We start from the raw sequence: 21,354 nt of genomic DNA, 5'->3' as shown, positions 1-21,354 counted from the left end.
CCTTTTCCAGAATGTCAGATAGTTGGAAGCACACGGTATGCAACCATTTCAGAGTGGCTTCTTTCACTTAGTAATATGCATTTAAGGTTCCTCCATGTCTCCTCATGGTTTCATAGCTCATTTCCTTTGCACATTGAATAACATTTTCTTGTACCACAAAAAAAAATACATAATATTCCTGGATGTACCATAGTTTATTTGCCTACTGAAGGACATCTTGGTTGCTTGCAGGTAGTGGCAATTGTGAATAAATAAGCTAAAAACACCCATCTGCAGGTTTTTGTGTGGACATAAAAGTTCTCTATTTGGGTAAATACCAAGGAGTGCAATTGCTGGGTCATACGGTAAAAGTATGTTTAATTTTGTAAGAAACTGCCAAACTGTCTTCCAAAGCGGCTGTGACATTTTGCATTCCTACCAGCAATAAGTGAGAGTTCTTGGTGCTACACATCCTTGCCAGCATTTGGTGGTGTCAGTGTTCTGGACGTTGGCCATTCTAATAGGTGTGTGTTGATATCTCACTGTTGTTTTAATTTGCCATTCTCCAGAGACACAGGATGTAGAACATCTTTTCATGTTTACTTACCATCTGCATATCTTCTTTGCTAAGGTGTCTGTCAGTCTTTTGCTCCAATTTTCAGCTGTTCATTTTCCTACTATTGAGTTTTAAATTAAGAGTTCTTTGTATATTTTGGATAGCAGTGTTTGATCAGACACGTCTTTTACAAATATTTTCTCCCAGTCTGTGGCTTGTCTTCTCATTTTCTTGATAGTTTTTTTCCAGAGCAGAAGTTTTTAATTCTAATGAAGTCTAGGTTATCAAGTATTTCTTTCATGGATCATGTCTTTGGTGTTGTATCTAAAAAGGCATCAGTATACCCCAAATTACCAAGGTTTTCTCCAATATTATATTCTTGTTTTATAGCTTCGTGTTTTACATTTAAGTCTGTGATCCAGTCTGAGTTAATTTTTGTAATGGGTGTAAGATCTGTGTCTAGCTTCATTTTTGGGGCATGTGGGTATACAGTTGTTCCAGCATCATTTGTTGAAAGAACTCTTTGCTCCATTATATTGCCTTTGCTCCTTTGTCAATGATCAACTGACTAGAGCTTTGTGGGTCTATTTCTGGGCTCCCTATTCTGTTCCATTGATCTGTTTGTCTGTTCTTCCACAAATACCATATTGTCTTGATTAGTGTAGCTTTACAGTCAGTCTTGAAGTTGCATCTTCCAACTTTGTTCTTCAATTATCAAGTCAGCTATTCTGGGTCTTTTGCCTCTCCACATAAATTTTAGAACCAGTTTGTCAATATCCACAAAATAACTTGCTGAGATTTTTATTGAGATTATGTTGAAATCATAGATCAAGCTGAGGACTGACATCTTGACAATATTGAGTCATTCTATCCGTGAACATGGAATATCTCACTATTTAGTTCTTTTATTTCATATATTAGAGTTTTGTAGTTTTCCTCATATACATCTTGTACATATTTTATTAGACTTATACTTAAGTACTTCATTTTTGTTGGGGGGGGATGCTAACAGAAATAATACTGTCTTTAATTTCAAATTCCACTTGTTCATTGCTGGCATATAGGAAAATGATTGACTTTTATATACTAACTTTGTATCCTATACCCTAGCTATAATTGCTTATTAATTCCAGGAGATTTTTTGCTAATTCTTTTGGGTTTTCCACATAGACAATCATGTCATCTGCAAAAAAAAGACAGTTTTGTTTCTTCCTTCCCAAACGGTATACTTTTTGCTTCCCTTTCTCATTACATTAGTTAGGACTTCCAGTACTCTGTTGAAAAGCAGTGGTGAGAAAAGCATTGCCTTTTACCTAATCTCAGTAGGGAAGCTTTGAGTTTCTCACTATTAAGTAGGTTGATGTTGGCTGTAGGTTTATTATAAATGTTCTTTTTCAAGTTGAGGAAGTTCTCTTCTATTACCAGTTTGCTGAGAGTTGGGGTTTTTTGTTGTTGTTGTTGTTTTTAATCATGAATGGGTACTGGATTTGGTCAACTGCTTTTTCTGCATCCATTGATATGGTCACATAATTTTTCTTCTTTAGTATGTTAATGTGATGGGTCATATTGATTTTTGAATGTTCAACCAGCCTTACGTGCTGAGATAAATTCCACTTGGTCATGGTGTATAATTCAATTTATACAATGCTTGATTCGATTTGGTAATATTTTGTTGAGGAATTTTGCATATATGTTCATGAGAGATATAGGTCTGTAGTTTTATTTTCTTGTAATCTCTTTGTCCAGTTTCGGTATCGGGGGAATATTGGCCTCACAGAATAAGTAAGGAAGCATTCCCTCTACTTCCATCTTCTGGAAGAGATTATAGAAAATTGGCATATTTTCTTACTTAAATGTTTAGCAGAATTCACCAGTGAACTCATTCAGGTCTGGTGCTTTCTAATTTGGAACATTAATTATTAATCCCATTTCTTTCACAGATATAGGCCTATTCAGATTGTCTATTTCCTCTTGTATGAGTTTGACACATTGTGTCTTTCAAATAATTGGTCAATTTCATCTAGGTTATCAAATTTGTGGGCACAGAATTGTTCATATTCCTTTAGTATCATGTCCATGGGATCTGTAGTGATGTCTCCTCTTTCTCTTTTGATATTAGCAATATCTTTTTTTTTCCTTTTCTTAGTTAGCCTGGCTAGAGGCTTATCAATTTTATTGATCTCTTCAAAAAAATCAGCTTTTGGTTTTGATTTTACCGATTCTTATTTTTCAATTTCATTGATTTCTACTCCAATTATCATTATTATTCTGCTTACTTTTGATTTCATTTGTTCTTTTTCCTAAGGTAGAAGCTTAAATTACTAATTTGGGATTTTTCTTTTTTTTCTAATATATGCATTTGATGCTATAAATTTCTAAGCATAGTTTTCACTACATTCCACACATTCTGATAAATTGGATTTTCATTTCCATTTAGTTCAAAATATTTTTAAATTTCAGATTTCTTCTTTGACCCCCGTGTTATTTAGAAGTGTGTTGTTTAATCTTCCACGTATTTTAGGCCATTTTCCAACTACCTTTCTGTTACTGACTTCTACTTTAATTCCAATGTGGCCCAAAAGCAGACAATATATGATTTCAATTCTTTTAAGTTTATTGTGTTTTATGGCCCAGAATATGATCTATCTTGGTGAATGTTCCATGTGAACTTGAGAATAATTTGTAATCTGCTATTGTTGGATGAAATATTCTATAGATGTTAATTATATCCAGTTGATTGATGGTGCTGTTAACTTCAAATATGTTCTTACCGATTTTCTACCTGGTGAATTATGTTCATTTCTGACAGAGAGGTATTAAGTCTCCAATTACAATAGTGGATTCATCTATTTGTCTTAGTGATTCTACCAGTTTTTGCCACATGTACCCTGACACACTATAGTTAGGTGCATACACATTAAGGAATGTTATGTCTTTTGGGAGTATTTTTTACTCCCCTTATCATTATGTAATGCCCCTCTTTATTCCTGATCACTGTCCTTACCCTGAGGTCTGCTCTAAAATTAATATAGCTACTCCTGCTTTCTTTTTTTTTTTTTTTTTTTTTTTTTTAAGATTTTTTATTTACTTATTTGACAGAGAGAGAGAGGCAGTGAGAGAGGGAACACAAGCAGGGCGAGTGCGAGGGAGAAGCAGGCTCCCCGCCGAGCAGGGAGCCCGATGCGGGGCTCGATCCCAGGACGCTGGGATCATGACCTGAGCCGAAGGCAGACGCTTAACGACTGAGCCACCCAGGCGCCCCATACTCCTGCTTTCTTTTCATTAGTGCTGGCATGATATATCTTTCTCCACTCCTTTATTTTAATCTATATGTCTTTATATTTAAAATAGGTTTCTTGTAGACAACATATTGTTGGGTCTTGTTTTTTGATCCACTCTGAAAATTTCTTATAATTGGTATATATAGGCCACTGACCTTTAGAGTGATTATTTATATACTTAGATTAATATCTACCATATTTGTTAGTTTTCTCTTTGTTGTCATCATTCTTTGCTCCTATTTTTGTCTTCCACACTTTTTCTACCTTCTGGAGTTGAACTGAGCATTTATATGATTCCATTTTCTCTTCCTTAGAATATCAATTATACTTCTTTTTAAACTTTTTTTAGTGGTTGCCTTACAGAATGCAGCATATTTATAACTAATCCAAGCCCACTTTCAATTAACACTATACCACTTCACAGATAATGCAAGTGACAAAATATTAATTCCTTTCTTCCATCTCTTGTATCATTGCTGTCATTCATTTCATGTATACATATGCATATACACACAAACTGATACATTTTTCCTATGATTATTCTGAGCAAACTTACCTGTTAGGCCAATTAAGAGGAAAATTAAAGTTTTTATTTTACGTTCACTAATGCTCTTTCTTCTTTTATGTAGATATGAGTTTCTGACCTATACCATCTTCCTTCTCTGAAGAACTTTTAACATTTCTTGCAAGGCAAGTCTACTGACAACAAATTCCCTCAATTTTTGTTTGTCTGAGAAGTCTATTTCTCCTTCACTTTTGAAAGGTAACTTCCCAGGGTATAGAATTCTAGGCTTTTTGAGGCACCTGGCTGGCTCAGTTAGTGGAGCATGTGACTCTTGATCTCCAGGTTGTGAGTTTGAGACCCATGTTGGGTGTAGAGATTACTTAAAAAATAAATAAAAATTTAAAAATTTTGTTTAAAATTTCTAGGCTTTTTTCTCTTAACATTTTGGAAGTTTCACACTATTCTGTTTTTGCTTATATGGTTTCTGAAGAGAAATCAGATGTATTTTTTTTTTTAAATGATTTTATTTATTTATTTGACAGAGAGAGACACTGCGAGAGAGGGAACACAAGCAAGGGGGAGTGGGAGAGGGAGAAGCGGGCCTCCCGCTGAGCAGGGAGCCCGATGCGGGGCTCAATCCCAGGACCCTGGGATCATGACCTGAGCCGAAGGCAGACGCTCAACCGACTGAGCCACCCAGGCGCCCCCAGATGTATTTCTTATCTTTGTTCCTCTATGGTAAGTTTTTTTGTGTGGGGGGTGGTTTTTTGCTTCTTCCAAGGTTTTTTTTCTTATTTTTTGATTTTCTGAAGTTTAATAATAGTATGCCTAGGTGTTGTGAGATTATCTTGGCATTACCTTAGTTGGTATTCCCTGAGCTTCCTGGATCTGTGGTTTGGTGTCTCCGATTAATTTGGGGACATTCTCTATCATTGTTGCTTCAGATATTGTTTCTGATTTTTTTCTTTTCCTTCTGATATTCCCATTATGTATATAGTACATCTTTTGTAGTTGTTTCACAGTTCTTATATATCTCTCTGTCTTTTTGCTTTTCAGTTTTGGGAAGAAAGGAACTAAAAGGAATAGGACAGAAAGTCCCTATTGCCATATGCTCAAGCTCAGAGATTCTTTCTTCAGCCATGCCCATCAGACATTCATTTCTCTTAGAGTGTTTTCTATCTCTAGCATTTCTTTTTTATTCTTTCCTAGATTTTCTCTCTGCTTATATTATCCATCTGTTCTTGCATGTTGTCTATTTTTTTCTTTTAAACTCCTTAGCATATTAATCATAGTTTTCAAATTATCAGTCTGATAATTCCAACTTTCCTGCCATATCTGACTCTGGTTCTAATGCTGTTCGGTCTCCTCAAACTTTATTTTTTGTCTTTCAGTATGTCTTGTACTATTTTCTTGAAAGGCAGAAATCGGGATACCTGAGTAGCTCAGGTGGTTAAGCATCTGCCTTCAGCTCAGGTCATGAAACCAGGGTTCTGGGATTGACTCCTGCATCAGGCTCCTTGCTCAGTGGGGAGCCTGCTTCTCCCTCTGCCTGCTGCTCCCCCTGCTTGTGCTCTAGCTCTCTCTGACAAATAAATAAATAAAATCTTAAAAAAAAAAAAAAAAGAAAGGCAGAAATGATGTACTGGTTAAAAAGAACTGTAGTAAATAGGCCTTGAGAAATGAAGAGGCAGTAGAAGCATGCTATGGTCCAATGATTAGATCTAGTCTTTTGGTAAGCCTATTCCCCTAACTGTGAACTTCATCAGTGGTTCTCAGGGTTTTATCCCCCTCCTTAGCTAGGACAGGATGACTAGAGGGAGCTGGAGTTGAGTATATCCCTTTCCCTAAGTAAGTTCCCTAGATAAAACAGTTTCTCCTGAGGGCAGGTCTTGTTAAAAACAAAATGCTCTGCCATATTTCAGAAGTTACTTTTCCCTCCCCATAACAGAAGCACAAGGGAATTTTTCTCCCAGTATTCACTGTGAGGGCCTGGTAGAGCTCCTGGAGTCAAAACTCACAAAACTGTGGGGCTCCCTTTAGACTGGGTCACTCCAGAGTTTTTAACTCTCAGACTTGTCCACATTGAGCCTCCAGCAATCTGTCAAATACAGTTCAGGTTTTCCTGCAGCAGTACTGCTCCAACAAGTGTGATTCTCTGTATCCACCTGTTTTGCCAATTTGGGTGGCAAAAGTTTGCTCTATGATCTCATGACTCTGATGGATCTAAGAGTTGGTTGATTTTTCCATTTTTTCTGCTTTTTACTTGTTAGGATGGAAGGGCAACTTCTAAGCTCCTTACATGCTGAATAAGAAACCAGAAGTTCCAACACCATTCTTTAAGATGAGAAGTTAAGCCATTAATCATATATGGTTGTCCCCTGTATGTGAGTAGTAATTTTTCTCTTATTGCTTTTAACTTTGATCTTTGGCTTTCAACAGTTTTACTATGATGTATCTAGATGAGAATCTTTATGTTTACCCTACTTGGGGTTCACTGAGTTTCCTGGATATATATACTGATGCTTATAGTAGCCTGAATAAAATCCCCCAAAGATGTCCACATCCTAATCCCTGGAACCTATGAGTATATTATTTTATTTATATGGTAAAAGGAACTTTACAGATGCAATTAATTAAGGATCTCAAGATGGGGAGATTATCCTGCATTATCTGGGCAGGCCCAATACAATCACAAGAGTCCTTATAAGAGGGAGGCAAGAAGGATGAGTCATAGAGTAGATGTGACAACAGAGTAGAGGTTAGAGTAATATAAGGAAGGGGCCCTGAGCTAATGAATGTTGATGGCCTACAGAAGTTGGAAAAGGCAAGTAAACAGATTCCCTCTAGAGCTTCCAGCAGGAATACAATCTCACTGATACCTTGATTTTAGGACTTCTGACCTTAAGAACTATAAGATAATAAATTTATGGAGTTTTAAGCTATTGCATTTGTGGTAACTTATAGCAGCAATAGGAAACTAATAGTGTTCTTTGTCAAATTTCAGGATTTGGGGACATTATTTCTTTTTTTTTAATATTTATTCATTTCAGAGAGAGTGAGTGCACGAGCGGGGGTGGGGGGGGCAGAGAGGCAAAGGGAGAGGGAGAAGCAGGTTCCCCACTGAGCAGAGAGCCTGACACAGGACTCCATCCCAGGACCCTGGGATCATGACCTAAGCCAAAGGCAGGCGCTTAACAACTGAGCCACCCAGGCACCCTGGGACACTATTTCTTTAAATACTTTTTCTGCTCCATTCTCTCTTCTTCTGGGACTCCCAAATGATAGTACACTTGATATTGTCCCAAGGATTTCTGAGGCTCTATTAATCTGTCTTCAACCTTTGTTCTTTTTGCTATTTTCCCCTAGGTATGAGTCACAGTTTCCTGTTTTTTCAACATTTCTTACACATTTTTTATTGAAAACTGGCTATTTTAGCTATTACACTGTAGCAACTCCAGATTCTCATTTTCTCCTCTGGAGACAGGTAGAGTAGCAGACTTTTAAAATTTAATAACTTGCCTGTACTAAACCTATGGATTTTGGTTCACCCACAGTATGTGGCCACTGAGGTCTCTGCTCAGTTTTTCTTTTTTTCTTATTTTTATTTTTATGCTTGGATTCCTACTGGTGGTTATCTGAATATCTTAATAGTCAACCATTATATGTCAGTATTTGTGCCCAAACATCTCAGACAAATACAGCTTCTACCCTTTGCAGATGGATCTATGTGTGGTATGGGAAGTACATTCAAAGTTCAAGCAATTTTCAAGTCTTCCTTAGCTTTTCCTTTTCATCAAGCTTTCTCATAACTCCTCTGTAGTTGCACACTGTCATCCAGGGATCTGTGGATAGCTTGGGCCCTCTCTAGCAAACTATGCTCATACATGTAGCTTTCCAGTCATCCAGAGTACGTGGGGGTTTATCAAGCCTACCTATGGCTGTCTTACTTATAGGACCTGTCAAATTTCTAGCTCGTCTACTGGTTCACTGCTTGCCCAACCAGGGCCACAACCTAAGACTAAGAAAGCTGCTGGGCATGGTTTTTGGTTTTCTCTCTGCTCCAAATAGCTAGCCCCAACAGTAAGACAGCTGGTCACCTGGCTGAACTACTACACTAACTGAGCTGGGGGTATGGGATGGGATGGGAGGAGCCCAGGCAGGAACACCACAGATTCCCATTGGTCTCACCTAACGTTCGATGCGTTTTCTTTTCTTTTTCTTTTTTTTTAAAGATTTTATTTATTTACTTGACAGAGATAGAGACAGCAAGAGAGGGAATACAAGCAGGGGGAGTAGGAGAGGGAGAAGCAGGCTTCCCGATGAGCAGGGAGCCTGATTCGGGACTCGATCACGGGGTGATCACGGGGCTCCATCCCATGACCCTGGGATCATGACCTGAGCCAAAGGCAGACGCTTAACGACTGAGCCAGCCACGCACCCCTGTTCGATGCTTTTTCATGAATAAATGCTTTTCAAATTTGTTGGTGTGCCTTTGGTCAATTTCCAGACCTTTGAAATGGTTGTTTTTGACAAATCTGTCCTGTTTTGTAGTTAGTTTTTTGGGGAAATTTGCAACCTCTTTACCATACCAGAAGTCTTCCCACCTCATCCCAAGGACTTAATGGACTTTTTCCTACTGCTAGAAATTAAAACGGATAATAACTGATAATAACACAAACCTAATCAAATGGAAATTCTCTCTCTCAAATCATCCTATCTGAATGCCTTCATAATCAAATACTGCATGTCAATTAGAAACTTTCAAAAGATGGCTTATAAGACGTGATGTATGGCCGAGTTAAATTTAAAATGTTGGGGGAAAAAAAGCAACTACTATTAATTTCAAGTTTATGGGAAGAAAAAAAAAGATGGGAAGAAAAAAAAAGATACTACATCACTGTGAAATTTGCTTCTTGTAAGAATTTACATTTCCTCACTTTATCCAGTATCTCTGGCCTGGTGTCAGTAGCTAGAGTTGTCCAACCACATCTTTCTCCTGATACAGTTCAGAACCAAACTTTGTTTCTTACAATTCAGTAATCTTTTTCCCAATAAATTTCTCTTTAAATTTCTTTTTTTTTTTTTTTTTTTAGATTTTTATTTATTTATTTGACAGAGAGAGAGATAGCGAGAGCAGGAGCACAAGCAGGGGGAGTGGGAGAGGGAGAAGCAGGCTTCCCGCTGAGCAGGGAGCCTGATGCGGGGCTCAATCCAAGGACCCTGGGATCAGGACTTGAGCCAAAGGTAGATGCTTAACGACTGAGCCACCCAGGTGCCCCACATTTCTCTTGATTTTTACCTAAGATCAAGTTCCAGCTACCATTTTTCTATTAAGATATAAATGACAGGTATGATGATAATTTCAAATTACTGATATGATATAGCAAACCGCCTTTGGAACTAAGCAGACCTAGGTTCAAATACCAATAACCAGACTAACTAGGTAAGTATCTCTAGACAAGTTACTCAATATTTCAGCCAGTTTCCTTATCTGCCTCACACAGTTGCAGGAAGGATTAGAAATGATAGCAATGATCTCTATAATTACTGGGTTATCCACTTAGAAAGTTGGTAGGTAATGTCAGAAAGGGTGAAAAGAAGAAATAAAGAAGGGATGCCTGGGTGGCTCAGTTAAATGTCTGCCTTTGGCTCAGGTCATGATCCCAGGGTCCTGGGATGGAGTCCACATCGGGCTACTTGCTCAGCGGGGAGCCTGCTTCTCCCTCTGCCTGCCACTCCCCGTTTGTGCTCTCTTTTTCTCTGACAAATAAATAAATAAGATCTTTAAAAAAAAAAAAAAAAAGGAACAAGAAAAATGGATAAATTAATCTTTCTTGCTATGTCTAGCACTCATGGGTGGCCAAATTAACTATTTAAATTTCATCTCTCCTTATCCACCAATTACCAATGAAGTGACCTTCTCTTTTTTTATCCCCCTTTTCATTAATTGAAACAGTTCTACACAGTACAATATTCTACCACACACAACACACTGAGGAACATAACAGACATTTTCCTAGGAAGCTGCATTTACATTTTTTAAACAATTTTTTGGGGGGCATTACTGTCTGAGAAACACTGACTGGGGAAAATTAAGTACCACAGTTTTTAAATTTATATATTGAATTTTAAAAATTCTCTATCTTTTCTTGGAATAGATTCCTTTGGAAACCTTATTACTACTGAATCTGCTAAAATATAAGTTTATACAAATAAACTGTGGAAATATCAGGAAATCCACAAACCGCCCTAAGTCCATCTGAATACAACTTAGAATACCTACCTTTGCTAGAAAATCCGTCTGCAATGTGAATATTCACCTCTTAAACCTGAGTGAATTAGTACACCTGGATTTTCATAAGTCTAGATTCCTTAAACTGAGGCAGTCCAGCATTACAAATGAAATGCAAATCACTATAATTACTACATGGTGGAGCAATGGTGGAGTCAAAATGTTGCCATCATTTATTTCCTGTTCTATAATGGAACTTATTTTCCATTTTGGACCCCAGCTTCCCTACCTATAAAATAAGGAAATAATCCTCATTCTACACACGTCTCAAGACAGTTATGATAAGAGATAAAGAGAGTATAGTTCCTCATATACTATAAAGTGATGAGTGGGGTCCATTGGAATTGCTTACCCCAGCTGCTAGAAACCTCCTCTGCTGTTGCAAGTTTACCTCATGTAAGTGTTTCTCAACCTAAAAATCAGATCAAGAAGAAAGCCCAGAACTGTCTGGTGCCTTATGCCAGAGCTTTTGGAACACCTGGTTGTACCTGATCTGTCCACATGTGGACTCTCTCTGGTGGCTTAAGCCCCTCAATTCTCTGCTTCCTGTGCCAGACACAAATACTGTTGGATGAATAATGAACAAATGGGCAGCATATGTGAAATGAAAAAACTGAACACTTGTCGCGCCTTGGGCTCCCTCGCGGTACTCCTATCTCCTAGTTCTCAGGAGCTGGAACTTCAGGCCCCAATCGCTATCCAAAGAGTCAGTGGAGAGCAAAAGCTGTAACACTTTTGTGCAACCTACTGGATTGGGCCCTTGGGAGGTGCATGTACAGTATGCACAAAAAGAACCACTATTTGTCACAATTTGTAAATCTTCAGGTTAAGAAGAGAGAAAAAAGCTTGCCCTTTGTAAAGACCCAGCAACTGATAGGAAAAGAGGGACAATGCTGCTTTCAGAAGCTTTTTATACATTACAGAATGCTACAAGATATAATGTCACAATCCTTCATTCCCTTGAAAATGTGGCAGAAATTACTAGATATCCCAACTCCTGCACCAGAGTGCATTTCTATTTCTAATATAATTAATCTTTTACTTATTCTGTGACCGTTTCTAACACACATGACGAGTTTAATGGAGTGAAACAATAATATTACACAAATGTCCAAAATGTACTTTAAAAAAGTAACTTTTAGCTTGTTACCATATATGGCTACTGTGTAAAGAAAAATATTAATAACAATTACTAACTTTTTTTAGTGTTTGCAACTTACTGGGCTACAGACTCCATACCCATGATCTCATTTCCTCCTCATACCAATCCTATGAGTATGATAGTAATTTCCATTTGCTAAATGAGAAAAGCACTTGAAGTCACATAGCTAGCAAGTGGTAGAACAGAGATTTGAACCAGGTATTCAGACTCTAAAGTCCACATTAAGTGCATTACATAGAGGATAAATAATAATATTAGTAATCCTTTAGTTGGAGCCCTAAACAGGAAGAATTTTAATACTGTCTAGATGAATAGATCCCCATATTCAGCTGCAATCACCCAAATAAAATACAAAGGCTTTTATGCAAGAATTGAATGTAAACAAGCTAATTGCTTAATAGGAACTCAGTACAATTTCCTTGATTCAGTTTAGGTAATGTTTTAAGCCAATCTGGACTATAATACCATACTCACAGAGAATTTTGAAGCAATAGTAGTTTCCTAATACACTTTACAGTTTAACAACTGCTAAGTACTACTCATATAAACCTGGAAAATCTTACATAAACCTGGAAAATCTTACATCTCCCTTCAAAACAATGCTCCCAGTACAAATAAGATCTTACTTGATAAAGTAAAGCTCTAGCTACAGCAAACAAGCTCAAACTACTGGTAAGCAATGTTCCATTAATTCAGTGGCTATCAGCAGACCTCTCCCTCCCACAAAGCAGATGAGTAGACAAGTCTCAGGTTACCATGAACTTAAGGAGATTGGAGGGAGAGCTCAGTCAGAATCTAAAAGCCTTTATTCAATTTCCTACCTTGGTGGGTGGCAAGAAGCTTCCAAGCTAAATTTACTTGCCATTCAACCTCAATTTCTATCCTCATGTTTGTAGCTTTCCAGAATAGATTAATGGAGAGTTCATTTCTGCATTAAAATCTTAACACTACCTACCAAAGAAAGGTCTCATCTGTGTATAACTGGGGTTAAAAACAAGGCAAAAGACCCAAAACAGAGTCACGTATGCTAAGCCCCACATCACCAAACCAAGTCTTAGTTTAATTACAGTCTCAGACTCTTCCAGGAGTGGAATCTTAAACCACTCAGGAATCACCTGGTCAGCATTAGTGAGGTAATCTGATAGACTCCTGCAATCCCCTAAAGGAAAGTGACCTTGCCAAAACCAATCCACTTTTTGCTAGTATAACTTCCTTGTTCCCACTCCCTTCTGCTTATAAAAGTTTTTCATTTTGTACAGCTTCTTGAAGCTCCTTTCTGTCTGCTAGATGGGACGCTGCCTGATTCATGAATCATTGAATAAAGCTAATAAAATCTTTAAATTTTGGGCGCCTGGGTGGCTCAGTTGTTAAGCGTCTGCCTTCGGCTCAGATCATGATGATCCCAGCGTCCTGAGATCGAGCCCCGCACCGGGCTCCCTGCTCCGCAGGAAGCCTGCTTCTCCCTCTCCCACTCCCCCTGCTTGTGTTCCCTCTCTCACTGTGTCTCTCTCTGTCAAATAAATAAATAAAATCTTAAAAAAAAAATCTTTAAATTTTACTTACTTGAATTTTGTTTTTTAACATTGGGTAGGACTAAGAAATGACATTATTGACCTTAAGAAGGACAAGACAAGCCCTGGAAGGGTTAACTATGAGAGACAAGAGTTTTGGCTGGAAACTACCAGGAGGACCCAGATCTACATTCTTCTTTAAATCAATGTACAAGAAATTATGGGCTACATTTGACCATTTGAGGGCATCCTAACTATGCAAAACTACATGGAACTCACTTCAAAGTCTCTTCAGAATCATCCCCATTCTGTGTGTGCTCCAGTCCAACATTTTACTGCACCATAAGTATAAGTGAATTTTTAAAATTGGCTTTTCTCTGTTGCCAAAAGGGAAAGAGATCTTTTTTCCTCTCTCCTTTTTCTTAGAGCATTTCTTTGAATAACCTAGTATTTATAAAACTTTCCTCTGTCCTTTGATATGTATGCAAATCTTTTTAAAGGTTAAATAAGCTAGCTGCAGGACTCAGGAAGGTTTTTTGAAGGTCCTAGAAGCCATCTCTTTTAAATGTAAATGCCCAGTAAGACAGCGCCCCCTCTCCCAGTCACGGGAGGAGTTTAGCCTACACACCTCTAATCTCTGCACACCGAGATTAGAGAGGTTTTACTTTTCTTTCAGATAAAGGCAATTAATTAGTACAGATGGCCACCCCAATTACCAGGTGAATTTAGGAGGAACTGTGAAAGCATGTACATCAAATGGTGCTGTCAAGTGTTCTTACAAGATTACTATTAATCTTGAGACTGTGTATGTAATGAATTGTAAATGGTAGAATTTCGTTTTTGTTTTTGTAATCTCATTAGCAGAATACTTGTGATGTATCCCAGTCTGGGTTAATGCTTATTCAATAATAGAACTAGTTTCTTTCATTCCACATTTGTGGAGACCATTTCTAAGGTGGGCAGATCTTAACTTTTCCCCAACATAAATGTGGAGAAATTTTACTCCCTGCTGGGTTACCTCACTGTCACTTTCCCCACTTTGATGGCTCCCTCAATACATGAAAAAAAAAAATTCCTCGAAGAGTTTTTTTTAGGGACTTAGCCCATTACTGTCATCTGAGGGACAGATCCTCCTAGACCATTGCCTTTGTGACACCTCCACTTGGATTATTTCAAAGACATCTTTTTCGAAACTGAACTCATGTTCTTCCTCTGGGGTTTCCTATCACAGAAGCACAAGCCAGAAAATGAAGACTTGGCCCTAACACCTTCCTTTCCCTTCTCATCCCAGAGTGAAAATATTACCAAGCCCTGCTGATCTACCTCCTAAATAGCCCTCAAATCCATTGACTTTTGCCTCCACTGAGGAGCCAAAGTGATCTTTCAATAACACAGACCTGCTGATACTCTCGTGACTGAAATTCTTCAACGGCTTCCCACCATTCTTAGGATAAGCCCTAAATCCTTGGCATGACCTATGAGGGCTGCATGGTCTGACCCCAGCCTACCTTTTCAACCTCATCTCCCTGACTCTCCCTCCCTCACTGGCTTCCAGCTCCAAATGGGAGCTTAAGCTCCATGAGGGCTGAGACCATGACTATTTGCTCATGCTGTATCCCTAGCCCAGTGCCTAGCACATAATAAATGCTAAATAAATATATGTTGAAGAATAATGTTGACAAAACAACTGAAGCACCTTAGGGGCACCTGGGTGGCTCAGTCAGTTGGGCGTCCGACTCTCGATTTTGGTTCAGGTCATGATCTCAGGGTCATGGGATCTAACCCCACCTTGGGCTCCACTCTCAGCACAGGGTCTGCTTGTCTCTCTGCTCCTCCCTCTGCTCCATCCCCTGCTGGCGTTCTCTCTCTCTCTCAAGTAAGTAAATAAAATCTTTCTTAAAAAACCTGCAGCACCTTAAATGGAAGGCATATAAAACATTAAATTATGCTTGGCAAAGGAACAGAACGTCCTTATACGTTTGTATCCTAGGTGGCTAACATAGGGTGTGGACCATAGTGGGGCTATAAAATGTTTGTTAAATCATTCTGCAAACCAGAGACAATATGATGAAACAAAATATTGGCACTCAGTGTCTATTTAGCTTTGTAGTACAAATTACCAATGCCAACTAAGTCTCCCATTTAGGTATTTATCTCTCGTCTCATCCCCAATCCCCATCCTGTGGGCAACCAGAGGTCTAACCACATGTTTGAAGAAGGAGGCTGGACTCTAATCAGAGCTGGAAAACAGATATGGTTTGTGGAGTTGATTATAAATTCTGAGAAGCAAATAAACCAAGACTGGGGTAAGACCCCTATCTACATTTTGTGTTAGACTTGGGCAACATTTGCCATCCTTTGGCCACACAGTAACCATAAGACACAAGCTCCTCCTATTCTCGAGGCTTCACACATGCCCTTCCCTCCCCCTGGTAACTCTTCACCCTTCTCTTTGCCCAATTTAACTCCAGCTCAGTCCTTAAAGGTCTCAGATCTGAGTATTTCCTCAGCAGAGCCTCCTCTGTCTCCCCTCACTCTCTCCCACTGCCAAATGGCCCCATTACACATTCTCACAGCACCCTCTACCGTCCTCTATAGCACGCACCACAACTGTAATTAACATTTAGTTTGTAATTCTTTTTCTGCCTATCTCCATTGTTAGACTTAGAAGCAACCCGACAACAGGGACTGTGTCTGTTTGGGCCATCATTGTATCCCCAACACCTAGCACATCGCTGGTAGAGAGTAGGTGTGTTCTGCTAAATGAAGGAATGAATGAAATACATAGATAAACACTAGCTTTTGGAGTACATAGAACTGGCTCTGCCCTCACTAGCTCTGTGCCTTTGGATACATTTCTTACCATCTCTGAGACCATTTCTTCCTCTATAAAGATAACTATTCCTACTTTACAGAGTTATTGTGAGAACTGAATAATCCAATAAAATGCTTAGCATAAAGTCTGGCACACAACACTCAATGAATGTTAACTACTTTCATTACGGAGAAAAAGAGGAATGTTTGTTAGGGAAGATACATTCCATGCTCTTGACTAAACACAAACATAGCTCCCTTTATACAAACATACAGTTGCAAATCTGAATAAAGTATTTTAAGTACACTATAGGAATGTATTATCTAATAACCCTGAAGAAGAGAGCACAAGCAGTAATTTCTTTCACATCAGCTATAGCAACTTCTTTCAAGATATGTGTCCTATGGGGCGCCTGGTTGGCTCAGTTGGTTAAGTGTCTGCCTTTGACTCAGATCATGATCCCAGGATCCTCGGATGGAGTCCCGCATCAGGCTCCCTGATCAGTGGGGAGTCTGCTTCTCCCTCTTCCTCTACCCCTCCCCCCTGCTCATGTGTGCTCTCTTCTCTCAAATAAATAAAATCTTAAAAACAAAAAAAAAGATATGTGTCCTAAGGCAAGGGAAACAAAAGCAAAAATAAACTATAGGGACTACATCAAAATAAAAAACTTCTGCAGAGTGAAGGAAACAATCAAAACTAAAAGACAACCTACCGAATGGAAGAAGATATTTACAAATGGCATATACAATAAAAGGCTAGTGACCAAAATATATAAAGAACTTATAAAACTCAACACCCGAGAAACAAATAACCCAATTAAAAAATGGGCAGAAGACATGAACAGACATTTTCCAAAGATACACAGATGGCCAACAGACACATGAAAATATGCTCAACATCACTCATCATGAGGGAAATGGAAATCAAAACTGCAATGAGATAACCACCTCACACCTTTTAGAATGGCTAAAACCGAAAACACAAGAAATAAATGTTGGCGAGAATGTGAAGAGAAAGAACCCTCTTGCACTGTTGGTGGAAATGAAAACTGGTGCAGCCACTGTGGAAAACAGTATGGAGGTTCCTCAAGAAATTACAAATAGAACTACCCTATGATCCAGGAATCGCAATACTGGGTATTTACCCAAAGAATACGAAAACATTAATTTGAAAGGATATATGCACCCCAATGTTTACTGCAGCATTATTTACAATAGCCAAATTATGGAAGCAGCCCAAGTGTCCATCAACAGATGAATGAATAAAGAAGATGTGGTATATATATACAATGCACTGTGTGTGTGTGTGTATATATGATACATTCTGTATATATATGTATATTGTATAATATATATGCATATTGCATACATATATTGTATAATATGTATATATACATCTATTATATAGTATTCTTATTGTATATATGTAATATATTGTGTGTGCGTCTGTGTATATATATACATCTACGTAATGGATTGTACATATAAATTCAATTCAGCCATAAGTAAGAATGAAATCTTGCCATTTGCAACAACATGGATGGAGCTAAAGAATAAATGCTAAGCTAAAGAATAAATGCTAAGCAAAATAAGTCAGAGAAAGACAAATACCGTAAGTTTTCACTCGTGTAATTTAAGAAACAAAACAAACGAACAAAGGAAAAAAAAAAGACAAACCAAAAAACAGACTCTTAACCATAGAGAACAAACTGATGGTTACGAGAGGGAAGTGGGTGGGGAGATGGGTGAAACAGATGAAGGGGATTAAGAGAACACTTAATCTTGATGAGCACTGAGTAATATACTGAATTGCTACATCACTATATTGTACACCTGAAGCTAATATAACACTGTGTTAACTACACTGGAATTAAAATTTTAAAAAATAAGAGAAACATTTTTTTTAGATTTTTTTTTATTTTTATTGACTTATTTGAGAGAGAGAGTGAGTGAGAGAGAGCACAAGCAGGGTAAAGGGCAGAGGGAGAAGCAGACTCCCCGCTGAGCAGGGAGCCCGATGTGGGACTCAATCCCAGGACTCTGGGATCATGACCTGAGTTGAAGGCAGACGACTAACCGACTGAGCCACCCAGGCACCCAATAAGAAAAACATTTTTAAATAAAAATTAAAAGAACCCTCAAATAGATGTTTATAAATAGCCAAGAATCTTTTTGGATGTGAAGTGATCATGCATTTATGTGATTTGCACACTCTTGTATACAGTGTCAGGTTCTTTCAAAGCAAAGTACATTATCAATCCATTATTGCAGGGCAGCAGGGTTCCAGACCTGCACTTCAAAACCTAGGGACCTAAGTCCAGCTGTGCTGACCTTGGCCCAGGATATGCAGATAAAACAACAGGTTTTTGCCTTTAAGTGCCTTCCCTCCCAGTAGGAAACTCCATGCCTTAATGAGAAAAGGTCCCTTCATTCCAGTGTTCTCCAGCATCTGAGGATAACCTTTCTCTCCCTTCCTGGTGTATTCTATATTCCCCAAGATACCCCCCTTTAACACAGTTTCTGTTCTCTCTTAGATTCTCCAAATTTAGACACATCATTCCACCTCTCTGAGCCTCAATTTCTTCATCTGTAAAAAATGGAACTAAAATAGTACTTCCCCGGGCACCTGGGTGGTTCAGTCAGTTAAGTATCTGACTCTTGATTTCGGCTCAGATCATGATCTCAGGGTTGTGGGATAGAGCCCTGTGTTGGGCTCTGCGCTGAGTGAGAAGTCTGCTGAAGATTCTCTTTCTCACTCTCCCTCTGCCCCCCGCCCAAGCACAGGCGCGTTCTCTCTCTAAAATAAATAAATAAATCTTTAAAAAATAAATAAGATAGTACTTCCCCCTTGGGTAAATGGCTCAGTATATGCCATAAAATTAACACATGGTAACTACTGTTTTAGTGTTTCTACCAGATCCCTAATCAATCTACAATCCAGAAAAAAATTACAACAAAGATCCTTTCCAATGGTATAAATTTTTTTTTCAAAGTCTGTTTTCTACAATAAAAGAAACCTTGCACCCAGGAATAAAAGGAATGATCCTAAAGAAGCTTCAAATGTTGCAAAGGAGGGCACCTGGGTGGCTCAGTTGGTTAAGCATCTGCCTTGGGCTCAGGTCATGATCCCAGGGTCCTGGGATCGAGTCCCACATCGGGCTCCTTGCTAAGCAGGAAGTCTGCTTCTCCCGCTGCCTGCCACTTCCCCCTGCTTGTGCTCTCTCTCTCTCACAAATAAATAAATAAAACCTTAAAAAAGAAAAAAAAAAAAAACGTTGCAAAGGAAAATAATAGAACAAATTAGGTGGTCTTCTGTTTCCTGAAAAAAATTAATTCAGCAAAACATAATTTATCCATATCCATCTTTATAATGCCTCCTTTTAAAGCGAGCCCTATTAGGACTACATAAACTACAGTCAACTGCTAATCTGGAAGCCTCACCACACTGTCTTTGGGGTTAATAGAAGGTCAACCCAGAAAATCCCAGCAAGAAGAAGCACTCAGCCTTACTGGTCACTCCTGACCAAGGCTCAGTCATGACCCTACTTCTTCCTCCCATATTGGCTCCTTCCCATCATAAGCCTCAGGAGAAATAAAAAGCATCATTACCTTAGGAAAAGTTGAGAGACCCTCTGTATGTTCATAAGCTATATTATGACAAGGCTCCAGATTACCTTTTAAATATAACTTCTTTCACAAGGACCTCTTCAAAGGCAACCCCTGTACTAGAAATGAGTAGGTTTTACACATAGGCCTAGTTCTAAAAGTCTGCCTCCCCCACGTATTTGTTGTGTGTAATCTCAGCTTTCATAACTCCACTGAACGCTTATGATGATACCACCCACTTTACTCTTTTGTGGTGAAGAGTAAGAGAGATATCTACAAGAGACACAGTCATAAGTTAGTTCCCCTCCCTATCCTTCTGAAGAATTAGATCATTTTTACTAATTGTATCTCTGGACCGCCAAGCTAAGGATCCCCTGCTCCACCTGCCACTCCTTTAGAAACCGGCTTCCTCTTTGTTCTCCTCACCACCAACCCCCCTCCCTCCACCTCCACACAGGTTGGAAGACGCGGAAAGCACTTCCTGGGAAGCCCACTACAAGAATCAAGTACTAGCTCACTAAACATAGGTGTATATGAAGCCCAGAAGTAACTTCTCAACTCTCAAATCACTATACGAAGGGAAATTAAAAGAGAATTCTACAGATACCTTTTATTGGGTAACTACTATGTGCCAGACACTGGGGAGGGGGGTGCATTCTACAGGCAATCTCCTTGACGTTTCACAACCACTTCACGAATATGGGCGTCTTATTCTCAAAATTACTGTTGAGTACCCAGGCGCCAAGAATTTAAGACATTTGCCCAAAGACGCACAAGCAGGAAGCGGCGGAGCAAGGACTGGAGGAGTAAGATATCTAAACAGCCCCCTGCTGCGGGTGCTCCACAGTCAATACTCTCCCCTGCCTCGTGAAAACGGGATCTCCTTTGCTAATCCTGGGTCTCTAACGCCAGGCTTTAGTGCCACCAGCCTCTAGCGCTCGAGCCTGGGTCACGGCCGCTGCCGCCGGGCTGCCCGTCCGTGGGTGCGGAATCGGGGAAAGCGACAGGCCCTCGCCCGGGGCGCACCCCCAGCGCTCTGCGAAGCCTGGGTGTGTCCGCCCTTTCCAGCCGCTCACACCGCCACAGGGACGTCAGCGAAGGCGCCAGCTGTCCAAAGAGAAAGCGCCAGAGGCAAGACTCGAGTGTAAGCGCCGGAGCTGAATCTTCCCTCAGAGCCGGGGGGCGGCGGGCGGCCAGAGGCCCGCCCAGGGACGCGGCGTGCCCCTCAGGGTCCGCGGCCTCCGCTCGGCCTCCAAACCCGCTTCCCTCCCTTCGCCGGGGCCGGGAATGCACTCGAGGCGGGATACGGCCGCGCGCCTCGTTCCGGGCCCGTCCCTCCGTCCCTCGCCGCCGAGGTCGCTTCCTCCCCAGCCCCTACCTGGTCGCTTCCGTGACCATGGTCAATCAACTTCGTCCTCCCGCCTCGGAAGTGACGCGAGACTTCGCTCGCCCCTCCAGCGAAGCTCCGTCCAATCCCGGTCCTTGGGCTGCGCGTGCGTGTCGGGCGTGCGTTCCTCGAGGTGCCGGAAGCATGCGCAGGAGTGCGAGGTTGGAAAGGCCAGCTCCTACCTAAGCGGCTTCCCTCCCTCTTTCGGAGGGAAATTCGGAAGCTCGTGGTTTGGGTTTCGTGCACTCTCTCGGTGGCGTG

At 39.9% G+C, this 21,354-nt stretch overlaps 1 protein-coding gene across 3 annotated transcripts in view; it reads right to left on the bottom strand.

The window, feature by feature from the left end:
• Positions 1-21,141, bottom strand: part of DHRS7B (dehydrogenase/reductase 7B) — a 68,017-nt gene extending 46,876 nt beyond the window's left edge. For all 3 annotated transcript variants that reach the window (XM_032431694.1, XM_032431693.1, XM_032431695.1), the window contains exon 1: positions 21,085-21,141. In XM_032431694.1, coding sequence (XP_032287585.1) covers positions 21,085-21,104 — 20 coding nt within the window. In that variant the 5' untranslated portion in view covers positions 21,105-21,141. The remainder of the gene's footprint in view (positions 1-21,084) is intronic.
• Between the last annotated feature and the right edge of the window lie 213 nt (positions 21,142-21,354).

The sequence above is a fragment of the Phoca vitulina genome, unplaced genomic scaffold, assembly GCF_004348235.1.
Source record: "Phoca vitulina isolate PV1807 unplaced genomic scaffold, GSC_HSeal_1.0 scaffold47, whole genome shotgun sequence".
Lineage (NCBI taxonomy): Eukaryota > Metazoa > Chordata > Mammalia > Carnivora > Phocidae > Phoca > Phoca vitulina.
Note: the sequence above shows the minus strand (reverse complement) of the source record. Positions and strands in the feature narration are given on the sequence as shown.